At 34.5% G+C, this 18760-nt stretch overlaps 1 protein-coding gene across 1 annotated transcript in view; it reads right to left on the bottom strand.

Annotated features, from left to right (window-relative positions):
• The window catches only part of LOC150095580 (apolipophorins-like), a 77853-nt gene that overhangs the window by 58270 nt on the left and 823 nt on the right, over positions 1-18760 (bottom strand). Inside the window, exons 2-5 of the mRNA XM_090409882.1 lie at positions 17789-17836; positions 4620-4777; positions 4190-4414; positions 3890-4045 (exon numbers count right to left, since the gene is read on the bottom strand). Coding sequence (XP_090266008.1) covers positions 3890-4045; positions 4190-4414; positions 4620-4777; positions 17789-17836 — 587 coding nt within the window. The remainder of the gene's footprint in view (positions 1-3889; positions 4046-4189; positions 4415-4619; positions 4778-17788; positions 17837-18760) is intronic.

Genomic DNA, 18760 nt, shown 5'->3' with positions numbered 1-18760 from the left:
CAAAGCCTTCCATTCTTGAATATAGTTGTGTCATATTTTCAACTTCTAAAACCAAGTCTCTTCTGTTTCTCTCTGTCTTTCTCTCTCTTTAATTTTCAGCCGTTCCTTATGTAATTATATTTCACGACGATCAGATAAAAGAAGAACGTTTGTTTTATTTAATAAGACAACTTTCCTTACTTAGTATTATAATTCGTATTACATGAATTATAATATGAACTATATAATGCAGACTTCTGTGCAAAGGTTAAATTTTAACTGCGGAGTACTTTCATGATACACGGAGAAAACGTTTTTCGATTTAAACATAATAAACTTTCATTTCATGTGCTTTGTTGCTGACTTCTTCAGAAATACGTTAAGAAACACCAAAGTTTTCAGATGGACGAAACAATACAATGCAAACTAAACCCAAACAGAATTTTTAAAATGAATAAACTTTTTTAGGCATTAACTTCCGTAGCTTCTGTGGGAAACGAATTTTCTCGGCTTGGTAACATTCACTACAATTCCTGTCTGTGCGCAGCTGACTTGTACAAAGCCAATTGTTACAGTATAAGCCGATTGACCAAAATTGTCTAAATTCATTCCATTTTGTTGTAATGGATAAGAATAATCTCATCATTCGATGGTGCATCAAAAGAAACATGCCAATAATTCTTTGAAGGCTGCCCTAGGTTGCTATGGACGTGGATACTATCTCTTATTTTTTAAGAGCAGTTTAATCACCAATTTGAAACTAAAAATTAGTTTCCTGCAGAAGCTATGCAGGTTCCTGTCTCGGACTGGGTCATGCTTATGAACTTCAGTTTATATAATACTGTTAATACTTTTCACACCTCGTATAATTTATTTATAATTTAATTCAATATAATTTAGTATAATTTAATATAAGTTAGTTTAGTTTAACTTTGAATAAGCAGCACCAAATTTTGTGAAACGCGTGTATTAACATTCTTGATGTTAATAAAATAATGCAGATATCCTCCTGGAAAAGGTTTCTCTCTGATGCAAGACTTTCTTCTTCATTTCTTAATATAAAAATTGCTTTATAGAGAATGTATATGCATCTCAACTACACCAACGCGAGCTTGCGAAACCTGTAACACAATAGTGTGTGCGGGGGGGGGGGGTAGTCAGGGAGAAATAAGGAATTTCTTCTTGCGTTTTTCTTGAACAGTTGGAAGTCGTAATCCTTTAGAAAAGGGTATTCCAAAGAATAGATGGATGGAATGAAAGAGGAGGATGAGAAGCTGGGTTCGATATGTTTGATTACACTGTACGTGAATGTTGGCCAGTAACTGTTCTGTTTAGACAAAAGTGGGAAAATGATGGACAGTTTGGCGACCCAGTACCTATTAAAATACTTACAGAAAAGACATAATGCAGAAACAAAATATCTATGAAAAAGTGATTGCAGTCGGTCAGGTCTGTTTGTCTGTGAGAGAGAGGATTGTCAGCTTCTGGATGGCATTAGGGTGCGGGATCTTTGGTGGACTACCGAAATGTGCGAACAACATTCTAAGGTTAAGCGTTGGATTTGAAGTTGTACAGATGCATAATGTCTGAAACGGAAAGGTCACCAAATTTTTTAAAGTCTCAGAGGATTATAGATGTGTTGGGTTTATGCCAATAAAGGCTAGCGGTGTACGTCAATCTAATAAGACAGAGATCTGAATGTTATCAAAAGTAAGGAATAATACCGAACTGAGTTTTGGTAGCGTTGAAGTGAACTTCAACGCTACCAAACGTGTACACTTCAACAATTATTTTCATCCTACTGTAGAATGGAAGCCGATCATAGTTTAAGACATTACTCATGAAAGATCTTAAAGCGTTAATCATGTAAGTATTGCAAAGTTTTCCAAAAGAAGAAGTGGAATAGAGCAGAATCATTAAAAAAAACTATGGATAGGATTTCAGATTAGTGAGATGTCATCAATGTGCAGGACGAAGAGTGCAGACGAAAACACAGAATCCTTGATTATCACATTTTGATTGAGAATTCAGAAGAGAGGAATCCATCTATCATGACACGAAATTCTCGACCAGAGAGGAAACTGACGATCCATAGAACAAAAACATTATAAGATGGTAGTTTGATAAGGAAACCTCTATGCATAACGATCTAGTGCCGTGGAAATGTCACCAGCGACTATTATGAGTCTCTTCAAACCTTCTCATGGCTTGCGTCCAAAGATAAGCAAGGTGGTTAGGAGATCTACTGTATAATGAGAGTGGTGGAATCCACATTGGAGCTCACCAATATGACAAAAGTCGCACCCATCAGCCTTTGTAAGTACAGAAGGCTGAACTAACTTCTGGTTTGGATTTTTTTTAAAACAGACGTTGCTGCTGTAGTGTAGACAGTGTGAATCGTGTATTTTTGACTCAAGCTGCTTGAGATATGGAGAATTTTTATCTTGGACTAATTTAGCGCCCTTGTTGAAGAACCCGGGCTGAGATAGTGGTGGTGATTTCATATAGAGTTGGGATGAAGGCTTTCATTTTAGCAAGATTATTTGATCATGTTTGGATCAGGATAGTGGAAACAAAAATGCGTAGAAATCATAGAGAGCATTCCATTTAGCACCATCTTAGTGTCAAAGCCATGAGAATGACATATTCGTGTATTCTGAGAGTTGATGAGTTCTAAGCATCCTACTTTTCGTTGAAAACTCATCCAGTGATAATGGCATTTATAAAGTCTTCTACTGATATTGGAAAGTGAATAATTGCTTATACACCAAAATCTTATACAATGTCTTCGTGGCCGCACTCGATGTTAAGGAGCACATTTCAAAGACTGATCGTGGAAGTTTTTCTAAACGATGGGAAGAGAAAACCACTGACATCTCATCAGGACTATTGCTGTAAATAACTCAATCATAAAATAAATCGTAATTTCAGTCAGCAGGCGACATACGTAGTCGAAATTTGGAACTAGATTTCTTTTCTTAATTTCGCAGCTGCTCTACATTGTAAAAGGCTAGAGGTTATATACCATTCGTGGATTACTTAATTTATTGCTATATGATTTCAAACACTGAAAAAATCACATTAATCCTAAATATGTTCAAGCATAAGTAGGATTAATATGTATAATTCTTTAAAGAGTCAACATTTCAATCAATAGAGAAATTATGCGAGTCGTACGAAAATGCTCATTTTTAATTAAGAGTACTACATTGATACAAGAAATGTCAGTGTTCGGTTATCTTCTATCATAATGATAGTAATTAAAATGTGTGGGAATGGTACTCAATCATAAAATGTGTGCGTCCATAGTTTTAGTGACAGCGACATTAATCATTATCACAACAAATGAAGCAGAGCTGTTTGTATTTTATGTGTTGTAGACGGCTTATTTCTTGTCATTTGTTACATGTTTTTGTATCACTTCGAAATGTGCATAATTTTGCAAAACTAAATCAACATTTTGGTGATTTAAACCAAAAATAAATATCATTAAATTTCCTCAATCATATATATTATTTTGACATTACAAATCTTTTTTTTTTTTTTGCCGCTAAAATGATTTGATTTTAAGATAAGATAGCGATGACTACGATGACATTTCAATCCCAAAATTCAACAGAATCCGTACAGCCAAGTCACAGTGTGGTAACAATTTATGTACGTACTTTTGAAGAAAAAAATTAGAATAAAATAAATTCATTAAGCACATAAGCTAATCGATCTAATATACTTCACTTAAAAACAGAGTTTGCTAAGCAGAATTTGAAAAAGAGTTTGGAAAACAAAATCTACAACTGTTTGTAAATATATTTTGTTTATCCAAAGGATCCCGCTTGTGAAAAATAATTGTGCGAAAATCAAGATAAATTAGGCAATAAAAAACAAATATTAAGAAGATAAAATGGCTCACCTTAAATGGAGGAGTGTAGCTCTCGGCTTGAATACGCGCTATCCCGCTGTGATGATGAGTGCAAGATCTCAGATCTTTAGACTTGGTGATCTTAATCGTGGTATGGTCATGTTCCTCTACCAGATACTTCGTATCACAGATGCCAACAACATCGGCCTTAAGAAACAGAAAGCAGAACATAATAAGAGAGATATACCGTCGTTATACAATCTTTTATAGTAGGAAAGTTTCAATTCTCATTAATGCAAATACGAATACTTCGAAAGTAATTACCCGATAATCACTCGCTCTAGGACTTACCTCTTTCACGAAAGCGTCTGCTCTCAGACTTTTCATGGAATTCTGTAAAGCGGACAGTATGGCGGACTTGATATGTTTGGATTCTGATGTTTCATCTTGTGCAGGACAGATGTGGTCAATACGGCCATCGTGGAAAGAAAACAGTAAAGTATTTTTAGTGAGGTCCGTAATGAAGGATGAGGAAGTATGTACCTCACTGCCATGCTGAATGCGGACTTCTGTTAGCTAGAAGGAAAAATAGCCATGCTAAATATTCATTAATAACACACAGTTAAATATATTAACATCAATGTTATAATTTCTACCAATAGAGAGTGAACATCCTGTGTGTTGTCATATACATAATGTTCTCTGTTTTTAAAATTTACTTATGTATTAAGTACTGAGATATGCCTCATGAATAGTCAATGTATTAGTTTATTAAAATTACCTGAAGTTGCATTTCGCATTTACTGGCCACTGTTATTTCCACTTTCGCCTTTATTATGGAGGGTGTGACATCTGCAGTATCTTTGATGGATAAGGAGTTGATTCCCTCATAACTGTACACATATTTTGTACCAACTTCATAGCGAAAGTTGCCTGGTTCTGAAATGGATAAATAAGACAATTAGAATCAGATTTTAATGATGTAACACACACGCGCGAGCGCACGTGTGTGTGTTACATCATTTGGTTTGTTTGTTTGTTTATTTAGCTCATCATTTGTTATACGCTGTAACCAGAAGATTTTTAATGGTTTATCCAAGCACTTTGTTTCAAAAATATTTAATTGATTTCCAGTTTCTTTGTCAATTTCCATGTCTCTAGTCTATATAAAAATGACTATAATAGTATTAAATAGTTGTATTTTCCTATTGAAGATCCTTATTTTAGTTTTATTATGATATTTAGATTATTTATATATATTATGCAATCTTCTAAAAACGGTATTTGCTTTTGTAAATCTTTTTTTTTTAAGTTAGAGCTTCAATGTTTGTTCACCAGGTGTATATTTTTTAACTCATTATACTGCATGTTGGTCAATATTAATTCCTTTATAGTATCTGTTGTTTAATTTAAAAGGGTTTATTTTTATTTTTAATCCAACATTTTTCAGAGCTGTCTTATACAACGCTTCTAATATTTTGTTACATTATATGTATAGTGAAAATACTCCGAAACGAAAAAAAAAATGGAAATAAATCAAAGATAGATTGAAATATTGAGTTCATACAAATATCAACAAATCATTACAAACAGCCATAAACTTTATAACCAAATTTCAGCTAGAATAAGTTTTTAATCATGATAGAGAGATATTTAAAATCAATTTTACCAAACTGTCTAAAACGAAAAAACTACCACCAGAGTGTGTAATCTCAACACTGACGTATGTTAGTGAAACTTGGAGTCTGACTAATAAACACCTAGAGAAACTGAAAACAACAAGAAGAAACGTGGACAGAAACATTTTGGGAATACCCCGGTTAGATAAAAAGAATACTATTTGGATAAGGAGGCAAACAAAGGTAATGGACATTGCATTAATAATAAAAGGCAACAAATGGCGCTGGACAGGACATGTGATGAGAATGTCTGACAATACATGGACAAAGAAAACAACAAACACCAAGAATTGGCTATCGGAAACGATGTAGATCATGTAGATCAGTGGTAAGATAGGACGATGAAATAGTACAATGTTATGGTGGAGAGACGCACAAGTTAGCCCAAAATGGAAGAAGCATGGAGAGGCATTCGTCCACTGAAGTGGACTGAATAAAGCCGATATGCAATTCTATCTTATTCCTCTCCTTATCTATAGAGCTTCGAGTAATACAGATACATTTTACATATACAAAATGGTCTTACGTATTACCCGAAGTTTCTGTACTGGTAGACATTACACAACTCTCTCTCTCTCTCTCTCTTTTTATCTCCCTCAATTCTGATGTTTGCTAGGTAGTAACACACGTTTTATCTCGTCTCATCTTCCTTTTTTCCCTCTTTTACCTTGCAGTGTGTCGAGGGTTTATTAATCATCGGACCTCAAACCGTTCACAGGATAAGGTGGTCTGCCCTACGCCTCGGTGTATCCTATGTTCTGTAGTGTTGATTTCTCAAGGCCGGTTTGCCTGCTTTGCGGGATGAAAACCACAGGATAAACTGGGGAAAAACCCTACTGTCCACGCCCAAGACCAGCCAACTTGGCTATGGCTGAGGAAGATCCTTCAGCTCCTCACGTCACCGACGGGAATCGCACCTAGGACACTCCTTCCTCAGGTATATGGTTGAGAACCTCACAGCCACTAGGCTAACCATGCGGACCGCAGGTTTTATTTTCCATATTATTATAATAACAAGGATTAAATAGATTTGGATTAAAATTATCTCTGGTGACTCTCATTCCAGGCCATCAATGAGAACGCTGATCTAGAAAGTCTTCTTTATACACATACTTCACAGTAAAAACTCTTTTCGGGGTCCTAAAACCCCTTGTAGGTGGGTCCTAACTTCTAGTCTTTGTAACTGACGTTACCTTACGCGGAGACTCTCTCAGTAAAATTTTAATAAAATAAAATTTTAAATTACGGTGTAAAATTAATAAATTAAGATATAAGATTAATTTCCGACAACGCTGTTGTTAAGCGTAATATACTTGGTTATATTCCTTGCAGAATTTAAGAAACGACGCCCTGTTGATAGTAGTGACGACGCTGGAATGGTAAGTACGTTTTCAGTATTCTGAGAATTAATATATAGAATATTTTAAGTAATTTTTTCTAATGTATTAGAACTACTTTCAGTAATTCATAATTTGTTTTATAAATACATAATTTATTATATATTTATATAATAAATATATAATGTAACGCATCAGTAAAATTTAATGATTTTTTTTTAAATCAGTTACATTAATAAACTATAGCCTATGAAAAAGAAATCATTAAAGGTGAAATTTGAAATAACAGCACACCGTTTTTAAATACAGGTGAAATATTCAAGATATTCAGTAGTACTCAACTGCTTACAATCAAAGAATATAATCAATATATTTTTCATTATATTTCGTGATTATTCGGAGCATTACATTTAAATAATTTATATTTGAAGAAAACATGAAAATTCGTTTCTATTGCTATAGTTGCCTCACTCCACTTTCGCAATTCCTGGAACTTCTTGCATAATGCGTTATTTTAAAGATACTGTCAATATGTGATTTGCGATTTGGCAAACAGTGTAATCTTACAGAGTTTAGCTTAGACCATCTTTCACCTTTGACCACTTAAGGCTTAGCGGCCCATGCGAGTTTTATTTCGTGTTCTCAAATGTCTTCTTTTCTTATTGTGTATTTGTCTCTATTGCTTTAGTTATTACCTCACTCCAATTTCGTAATTTCTAGAGCATCTTGCATAATATGTTATTTTGAAAGTACTGTCAATATGCAATTGCGATTTGAAAAACAGTGTATTCTTACAGAGTTCACTTTTAGAGCATCTTTCGCCATTGACCACTTAAGTAAAGGAAATTAATCCTAGCTCCCATCTTCCCAATTTTGGTCATACTTCGATAAGGATTTCGCAAACAAATGTGAACTTTTGTCACTCCGTATTACGGTTTTCTTCAGATAATCTGATGAACTTCTTGTGATTGCTCAATACATGACCTCTGAATTTATGTAACGTAATGATTTTATGCACAAGACATTCGTCGTCTCTCTCTCCCTGTGCCTAGATGTAAATGAGCAACCTATTTTCCATACAACGTAACCGAAAATGTGCTTACAACGATTACAAAGTAATGATATTTCAATACCACGTATATTGTTAAACTTCGTTATGTGTAACGCAGAATATGTATTAAAAAACGCGTCTAACACTTACAGGAATTATGTTAACATAAAGCTTTAAGCCCGGCTTGTCCAACCCGAGGGCCGCATGCGGCCCAGGACGGCTATGAATGCGGCCCAACAAAAAATCGTAAACTTACAAACTTTATGAGATTGTGATTGAAAAACACCATTAATAATACTACAAATACAATTTTAACATGCTATTAATTTATAAGCAATGAACTTTTGAATTTAACACGTTCTTTAGCAATGGGAGATTCATAAAATCATTCTGAAATAATTGTATTTATTCAAATGCACATTGTGCATTTGAATATTCATTCAAGTGCACATTGAAAGCTGGTATGGCTTTCAATGTGCAATTGTAAACAGTCGAGTTGACACCGAAGAAATGTGCAGACGTTACGTGTGTTTGTGGCGATTTGGCGAGTAATTTTTTTAGTAGTAAAAATTTGGCGATTTGGTGATTATTAAACCTAGCTTTCTAATTTTCAATCTTTTTTTTTTTTTAAATTCCAGCATGGCTTCCACAGCGTCTCAAAAGAAAACCGAACCAAAAAAAGAAAAATTATAGAAGAAGGAAGATTGTTCAACGAAATGTGGACAGACGACTACTTTTTTGTCGAGACAAATACTAAGGCAATCTGCTTAATTTGTAGGGAATTTGTGCCAGTTTTTCAAAGACTACAATTTGAAAAGGCATTACACGCAAAAACATACTGCGAAATTTAGTGCATCAAGGAATGTGTCGTAAAGACAAAATAGCGGAACTGAAAAAAAGTCTATCATCTCAACAAAGTTTTTTTTTAAAAAAATAACAACTGAAGCGGATTCTATTGTAAAAGCTAGTTATGCGGTTGCAAACTTGATAGCAAAAAAATCAAAACCGTATGCCGATGATGAGTTTATTAAGCAATGTATGGAAAGCGTGGCAGATATAATTTGCCCTGATAAAAAAAAGGGGATTTTTCTATAATCAGTTTGTCTCGCCAGGCGAATTGATGAAATAGAAAAATCTGTCGAAAAAGGTTTGGAGAGTAGAGCTGCTAATTTTAAATTTTATGCTTTGGCGATAGACGAAAGTACTGATGCTACTAATACAGCTCAATTGGCAATTTTTATTAGAGGTATTGATGACAAATATAATATCATTGAAGAAATGGCTTCTATAGTGCCATTAAAAGACACAACTAAATCAAGAGATTTATACGAAGCAGTGAAAAATACGTTAAAGCGATTTTCTTTGTCCACTGTGAACATATCTAGTATAGCTACTGATGGTTCCCCGGCGATGATAGATAAAAAGAGATGGACTTGTAAAATTAATAGAAGACGATGCATAGTACACCAAGAAAATTTATGCGCAAAAGCTTTAAAGATGGATAACGTCATGCAGATTGTCATGAAGGCTGTAAATTTCATAAGGGCCAAGGGTTTGAATCATCGTCAATTCTAGGAATTCGTTAAATTTATGTATGCTGATTATGGGGACATCATTTACTTTTCGGAAGTAAGATGGTTAAGTCGAGGTAAAATGTTGAAAAGATTTTATGATTTGCGAAATGAAATCAAGTCGTTTATGGAATCAAAAACAAACTTTGTGCCAGAACTTGACGATGAAAACTGGCGCACAGATTTGGCATTTTTAGTAGACTTGACCGCTCATTTAAATGAGTTAAACATGCGTCTTCAAGGTGAAAACCAACTGATCAATTGATCAGTTGGTCAACTGATCAACTGATCAGTTTCAAACTATAAGAGCGTTCGAAATGAAACTGAAACTATGATTATCTCAAATTAAGGCAAACAATTTTATGCATTTCGACACGTTGGCTAAACACGGTCCTGTGAACAACGAAAAATATGTAGCCTTGCTTTTCGATTTGATACAGGAATTTGAGAAGAGGTTTCAAGATTTCCGGAAAAATCATCAATCTTTTGATATATTTGCGACTCCATTTTCAGTCGACATAAACATATTACCTGCCAATTTTCAAATGGAATGCATAGAGCTACAATCTGACATTCAACTTAAAGAAAAATTTAATCATGTCTCTTTACTGGACTTCTATAAGCTATATCTTCCCAGAGAAAAATATCCCTCGCTTCACAATCATGCCTTATTCATGTCATCGCTATTTGGAAGCACCTACATTTGTGAGCAGCTATTTTCAAGGCTAAAGCACACGAAGAATAAAACTCGAACCAAAATATCTGCTGAGCACCTTGAGAACTCACGGAGAATTGCAACTACTTCCATCGAACCAAATATCGAAGCATTAGTGTCTCAAAAACAATGTCAAACATCTCACTAATTTCATGTTGCTGTCTTGTCTTTTACTTTTATAATAAAAATTCATGAATTAATGAAGTTTAAATTACTTAAATATGTTAACTATACATTCTACGTTTTTTTGCTCATCAGCTATCGTTAGTGTTAGTGTATTTTATGTGTGGCCCAAAACAACTCGTCTTCTTCCAATGTGGCCCAGGGAAGCTAAAAGGTTGGACACCCCTGCTTTAGGCTAACCTGTCCTTAGGAAAATGGAACCATATACAGTATGTGATATGTTGTGAACTGTCAATAAATCTGCATATTTCCGAGTCGAGTCTTTTGTAAGTTAATGATGTTTGTTACTTGTATATATTCGCAGGCTAGTTTGCACATTTTCAAGAGAGGAACCTCGGATTGACTTTCTTTATGAGATAATATGCAATGATATATTTTATTGCCTGAACTTGTTTGCACTCACAAAGATCAAGTTCTTTTCTAGCATCTTCATGTGATGAAATATACTTCTATTAAGAGAAACCATTTTGGATATACGAGTATATCCCAGAAAAAAATGATGCTTTTCCTTTATGTTGCTATGAATATCTTTATCGCAGCAAAGAGATATTTCCATGAATTTCTAGAGAAACACCATCCTATAATATCTTTCTTTTTGAAATACGTTTTGTTATTAATGCTGTCTTCATTCTTATTTCTCCCCCCCCCCCTTCATTCCGTTTTCTTGTATTTCTTCGAGTGGATAGCGGAGATGCTATCCATTCGTACTACAGGTCGCAAAGTGGAACAATATTGAAAACAATATAACAATATTTTTCACATTGGGTATATCTGAAAAATATTGGGATTTTCCTGAGAAATATTTGGCTTGTTCTTGCTGAAAATTAATCATCCGTATTCTCTCTCTCTCTTTCTATATATATATATATATATATATATATATATATATATATATATATATAATTATTCTTTCCTTACATACATCAAATTACATATATTTATATATAATTCTGAGGACTTTGAAACGTGCATATATATCATAATCTCATAAACGAAGGATTGTAGAATCTGTATTAGCGATGTATGTAGAAAACAGATTTAAAAGAGAAAAAAGACCCCCTTCCCCAATGCTTTTGAACAACTGGAGGTTGAATGATAAGGAAACAACTATGAAAGAAAGATTTTCCAGGGAATGGAAGGGGGTGGAATGAAAGAGGAGGAGGAGTTAAAAAACTAATTCAGTAAGTTTGAAGTTGGATAATCATTGTATATATCGAAAATCAGCTGTTTGTATTTTTATAAGTTTACAGTCAAATGGAAGAATGCTTGAGTAGAATAATGCCCTTAGATTTACTTAGAGGGAAGCTATAATACAGAGACAGAATGTTCATAAGAGAGTAACTGTAGCTGCTCTTTTAAATAAAGTAATCCGTTTACCAGTTTTCTTCTTTGAATGGTATCAAGAATTTCAGGGAGGTTTTATACTTCCAAAATAGTAAGAATATTATAAAATTAAGAGTATGACTTAGCAGTTGCAAACCTAGAGACAGCTACCAAAAATCCACAAGAATATCAAGCTGTTTTACAACTGCTAACTCCGTAAAATCCCAAATCAACACCAAATTTGTATTCTTTGTTTGTGCAAAGAATGGTTGGAGAAGTATATCAGTCCAAGAAGATAGCGCTGGTCTTTCTTGGAGATCTATTTATTTTTAACTTGGAGGCGAACTAGATTTTTCTTACAGTAAGAAGAGGATTGTGTTTTGGTAACATTAAAGTTGACGAAATTATTGTCACTCACTGAAAAATTTAAAAAAGAAGAGATCTGAAAGTCTAAAGTACTTCATATTTCGTCAAATGAATAGAAAGAATGAATTTGTGTAAAGAAATCTATGAATTGGATTTGAGATTATTGATATATATATATATATATATATAGGAAAAAGAGTTTCCATAAAATTAGAGGGCTCTAGGGTGCTCCCGCATCGGTAGGGAAATATGAAAAAAAGGCCATCAGCAAAACATACAATGAAGGACGAAAGGTAAATTATAGTTACAAAGAGTTGAAGATAGTCGTTGAGCAACAATTGTTGATCAGGTGGTTGGTAAATATCAAATACTTGGTGTTAATCTGACTGGAATTACGGCGCCGATGCCAAGTGATATCATGCAAATGCGTGTTTCCTTCTGGCTGGTTTACGGGATGAAAAACGAATCTTGAAAAGAAAAAATCCTTCCATCTCGATTGCTAAGTCAACTTTCACTATAAAGATTTGTATCCTAGACTGAATTCGAATTCAGATCTTTTCAAATAAAAAGGAATGTTGTGTCATCCTCGAGACTGTGCTACGAAGATACTGATGTCAAAAAGCCACTGCATGAAGTTTTTCTAACATTTCATTATCCAGAAGTGAGGGAGTGGGCTAGAAAGTTTGCCAAGAACTCAGCTTTTTTTTAATGCAATTATCGATAAATAGATAGATAGAGAGAGATGGACTGGCAGAAGTTCTTCCAATGGTTTTTGGGGAAGGACCAAAAGGTGCGATTTCTCATTGACTTGTAGGAAAGTTTTCTGTATTTGTCATTTTAAAGTAGGATTTGGATTTCTTAAATTTACGTGCCGCTACTGTTATGTATTGTCATATTTAAACGGTGATATATTCTGTTTTTTTCCTTCTTTTAGAATCAAATTTATATTAAACCTCCTTAAATACTTTAGAATTATTTTCGCGTTGTTTTTTTTTAATCTTTTATCTATTTTGTATGTATCGTGTATTGCTTTGCTTTTGATGAATTTTATCCATTAATCAATTTCATGTATAAGAAGACTTATAATAATAATAATACCTCACTCTGCCTCAGCGATATATATATTTGGACATTACCGTAGGAAGCCAGACTAGTGGATATTTACGGATATTTCCCAAAGTATCACGCCACACACATCGTTAAGAAAGACCACACATCTATCTGTTTACAAGTTTAGCCTAAGAGAGCAGGCTTGCTGATAATCTAAAAAGATAGCTCCCAACCTTTCCTCTAGATATGTCATCTCGTTCAACATGACTGTTTACTGATGAGTTCATTTCTCGACCTCTGAACGAAATGCCTGGAGAGCATGTGTCCATTGCAGCTGGATACTTGTTTCTCGTTTGATGTCATTTATTTATTTAAAAACATGAGGCGAGGTATTAGAACGAAATGTAAACAGCCTCGATTAATTCTTTCTTGAATTATTTTCTTTACTTCTTCATGAAAAAAAATTATTTCTTTGATACATTGCTTCAAATAATTAAATTTTTGAGCAGAGAAATATCAAAAATTAGATTTCTAAGTTGCCTGAGAAGCCCATTTTAAAAATAATCCTCTTAAAAGGTCGCTCATCTAGGACTTCTCGGTACTGACGCACTTCACGTTTTTTGCTCTCCATTTCTATTTATCTGCTAGTCTGACCTTCGACAGCTACTTTGCCCTTGATAATATTCACATGAAAAACACCTGAAATTATCGAAAAGAAATCTTGCTACGTGATAATGTGTAAGACGACACAAAAGAATTTTCAAAAATTAGCAGTAATAGATACCAATTTCATACTTTATCCTTTTATGTTTCGTTGGTTTCTTTGGCTCTTGTATTATTTTGATTATTTTAAGATTTTTACAATTTTTGTAGTTTATTATTTTAGATTCGTTTCGCAAAATGATTAGCACTTATTGGATTCTTACGTAATTTATTCCTCTGCTATGTCTGAACAGAGATTGAAACCTGGCTTGTTATTCAATTTTGTTGTTTTTAATTAGACCATTTTCACTTGCAGAAATGCTAAACTGTTTCCGAACGTGCGAAAAGCTGATGGGCCGAGTGAACAGCGTCTCCGCTTCCAACATAATAATAATAATAATAATAATAATAATAATAATAATAATAATAATAATAATAATAATAATAATACCACACGATGCAACAATGGGAATCGACGTTTAGGTCTTTAAGTGATACATGGTTGTACAAACAGATGATCATGATGATGATACTGCAGTCCTTGGCGATGTTTCCTTCTCTGATGATGCCATTTTTCACACATATATACACGTTCAAGATACACAGATACAGAATTTGGAGAAGTGAAAGTATACAAATTATAATGGACTAAATTGAATTATGGACTACTGAACTTCACACCACTATCTGTGTGAAAAGAGCTGTTATTCTTCCTGTCACTCTAGTTTCGTTGCTGTAACTACAGTGACAGGAACAATATAACTTGCTACATAATCACGTAATTCAGCAGATAATCAGATATCTCTTACAGCATGGTAAAGCTTTAATACATTACACTAGCCTACCGATCCGGGTCTTCCGAAATAAAGAGCTTCCAGATGAACTGGGGGAAGGAGAGCAGGCCTTCCTAGATGTTTAAATTTGACCCCTCTAGATTTCTTTTTGTGGAGGTAAAAAGGTCTCGTGTATTAAATGCAGTCTACACCAGTCCACCTGGCGAGGACTGATGTGACACATCACCAAGCATTTGATTGACCGTACGCCTCTGATGATATCCAATGAATAGATGGACGGAAAGAAATAGCTGACAAATAATCTCTGTTAGATTTCGTCGCACTAGACATGCTATAGAACACCTTGTGAGAGATCAAGTAACATCGTAATGACTGCTCTGTCACCAGGAATGTGTAAAGAATTACTGAAACCAAGAAAATCTCGTGAGTTGTTACGCCCATGAGTGAAAACACATCGATCTTCCGCGTAAGTTTACGAAATGTATCTTTTTGTTAGATGTCAGATACGCTGTATATAATAAGATACCCAGTGGTGTTTTATAGCACAATTTGCGCTACGTGAGGGACTGAAGAGAAAATAACACATTCTGGTGTTTTGTTTTGAATAGCTGGAGGTTATTGAATATAACAAGCGAGTTGCAGGAATAAAGATAGATGGAATGAAAGAAGAGAAGAGAAGGAATAAAATATGGAACGTGAGGGGTTGTTAATCACCGTTACTGTTATCTTTATTGATTTACAAGGAAACAGAGAGATGGTTCGTGCTAGCTTTATGGAATAGCACCTATTGAAATAATTAGAAAACATTCGTGTATAAATTCCGCTAATTAATAATCCCAGTGACAGAAGGACCATTAATTAGTCAAACAGCCCTTCTGAACATCGTCAAGTATTTTTGGGAAAGTTTTGAAGCACTACCCTCAAATGTGTGAACGAAATACTCTGGATTTTATGTGTTTGTAACAGGTAAGATCTAGAAGTAAATATCAGTTCAGGAAGAGATATATGATCTTGTCTTAGGATGGGGGATACCTTGGAAGATAAGAGGAGCTTCAGTAGCACCGAAGTTAATTGAATGCTCTCATCTTATTGAAAAATTAATGAAAATCAGTCTTAAGGCATTGGTTATGGAACAACTTGGAAAATCAGCAAAACCATGGATAGGATTTGAGTTCGGTGTGAAAAAGTCATTTGAAGGGAATGGGGCGAAAGAACAGAGCCTGAGAAACTCCTGGATTGGAATAAAAATCTGAAGAAAGGAAGCTGTCGATCAACCATGGCTTGCAGTACACGTCCAGAGGAAAATCCTTGCTGCTCAACAGTGCAGGCCTTGTTAGCACCCGTTCTTCAACAAACAGGCTGCAGTTCGAATCTCGCCATGAGCATAGATACTTGTAATTGCCTTTAAGGTCGAAGGTGAATTCCATTGTCCGGTGTAAGACTACCTGATATTGCATTGTAACATCGGAAGAATCTTGGATAGCTTAATTAAATACCACATGTGTTCTAATGGTATCCACCAACTATGCTCAAAACTTTCGCTCCTGAAATGAAAGCTAGCCATGTTACATAATTTGTACGATCCTGCATATTCAGCTTGCATATGCTCGTCATTATTTGCCTGGGTCGTGTATGCGGAGTTGGAAGAGAAGAAAGAAAGGTTTGCTTTGTCTTTAGATGTAGTACCCTGTGGATGTGTGTACGAGGAAGAATGATAGAGAAGACGATTACTAATTTTACAAACTACAAATGCTCTAATTTGGTCCCTTGGAAATTCCTATTTGGATTTCCTGGCAGTTTAATTTTTTAATTTAATTTTTTTTGTTTTTTTTAAAAAAAACAGTAGATGGTGTTGCTTATAGTATCTTCCCGCGATGAGTCCTCAGATTACTTCTAGTTGTCGTAATAATAAGAAATGTTTTCCCATATTTCTTGCTTTTTAGAAGAAAAGTATCACTTTTCATGATTTTTTTTCAGTCCAGATTTTACTTTTTTTTTCTCAGGCCAGGATATGATCTATGCAAAAGCCTAAGTCATACATGGATGTATGAATCTGCTGATATAGAAATTTGTTGTATTGGTCGCCATTAGATTTGCTCATTTTCTTTATTACTGTTGAAAAGGATTTGTTAAAAAGACAATCCACACCTTTGTTCAAATATTCTAAGTTGTAAGGTGAAAAGTTCGTTTCTGGTGAAATTCTCTTTTACTGCAACTTAGTTCGTTGACTTGCATCGAAATATATAAAATAATAGCAGATAAACTGTTGAATCAAATACTTGGAGTATTACATTTTAAAATTGGTTATATGTTTAAAAATACTCTCTGTAAACACATTGCATTGTTTCATATGAATGTAATAGAAATTTTCTTCGCGAAAACAGGAGTATTTCCCAGACAAAACGGCAAAAGAACACGATGCAGTTTATAGAGATTATAGAGTTCATAACCTTAATCGTTCCCGCATAAAAGTAATAAATGTTGATGAGTCGAAGTACTCGGCTGTAACCGACTACTGAGTCCAAATACGTAGATGAAGATTGGATGGGATAATAATTCCCAGCTTTTTTACTTTTTTCAGTATAAGTTGGTTGCATTAATTTTTTCTGAGACGGCATAAACATAATTAGCTGAATGATCTTGATTGTTATTCAACCACTTAAAATTATTCACTCAATTTTCACACACACACACACACACACACACACACACACACACACACACACACACACACACACACACACACACACACACACACACACACACACACACACACACACACACACACACACACACACACACACACACACACACAAAGTCTTACATGCTTTTCTTGTATTTCCTAAAAATCTTGTTATAGTCAATAAAAATTGAATATGAAAAAGCTCCTAGCAAATACAGTTTGAGTGAATTGGCAAATACAATGCAAATAGAAGTGTAGTACACAATTTGAGTGTTATATTAAGTAAATTCAGAAAACCAATCTCATTTTCGCTTCATTCTGCAGAATGAGGCGAAAATGAATTGTTGATAGATAAATTGTTGGTAGATTTTTTAAATGACATACTGTACTGTATATTGCAATTCACTACGAAACAGTTACCACGAGAAATGGTGGTTACACATTCCCACTGAAAACTGCATTCACATTTTAGATAAAAACAACAAGATTTACTCACCAGAAGAGCAGTAAGAAGCACATTGGTTGCTGTCCCTGGGTACTGGGCCTATTTATGGGGGAGAAAAGTGCATCATCACTAATTGATTTACAGACTTAGTATTGGTTTATGTATATATTTAAATTATTTTATTTAAAGTAGTTTTAAGCATTTCTCGTATGAGTATTTCTTATAACACCGTTGTGCTAATCAGCGTTAATGTATAGCAACAAAATTTATTTTCATGTTCTTCATAATTTCAAGCAAACCTAAAACATTCACAATTCACAAACTTTCTGCATATATATATATGCAGAAAGTATTTTACCTTGGGTATAATAAATGTTAAAAATACCAAGCTATTTTAAACCTGGTTTTACTCCGTTTCCCAAGTAAGCAAACAGACAAACAAGTCAAGTTTGCACCTGCATGTATTGGAAGTCTAGCTGACCCTCAAAGTAGTGCAAGACCAAGGCAACTCTTGGTAAAAGTAGAATAAGCTCTGATCACTAATCTTAATATTTACCCTTAATGCAAAGCACATCTCCTGGAGGAGATGTATGATGTTTTGTATTAAAGGCAAGGGGCCATTACCCAGACCGGTTTCGACCTGGCTCCCACTGATGAGACCTCAATAAAGGTCAAAAGCGGTCTGGGTAGTGCCTCCTTGCCTTTAATACAAAACATCATACATCTCCTCCAGGAGATGCGCTTTGCATTAAGGGTAAATATTAAGATTAGTGATCAGAGCTTATTCTACTTTTACCAAGAGTTACCTTGGTCTTGCACTACTTTGAGGGTCAGCTAGACTTCCAATACATGCAGGTGCAAACTTGACTTGTTTGTCTGTTTGCTTACTTGGGAAATGGAGTAAAACCAGGTTTAAAAGCTTGGTATTTTTAACACACACACACACACACACACACACACACACACACACACACACACACACACACACACACACACACACACACACACACACACACACACACA

Source organism: Typopeltis vanoorti, chromosome 20 (assembly GCF_054136105.1).
Source record: "Typopeltis vanoorti isolate ZY-2024b chromosome 20, IOZ_Tvanoo_1.0, whole genome shotgun sequence".
Classification (NCBI taxonomy): domain Eukaryota; kingdom Metazoa; phylum Arthropoda; class Arachnida; order Uropygi; family Thelyphonidae; genus Typopeltis; species Typopeltis vanoorti.
This window is presented reverse-complemented; position numbering and strand designations above follow the sequence as displayed.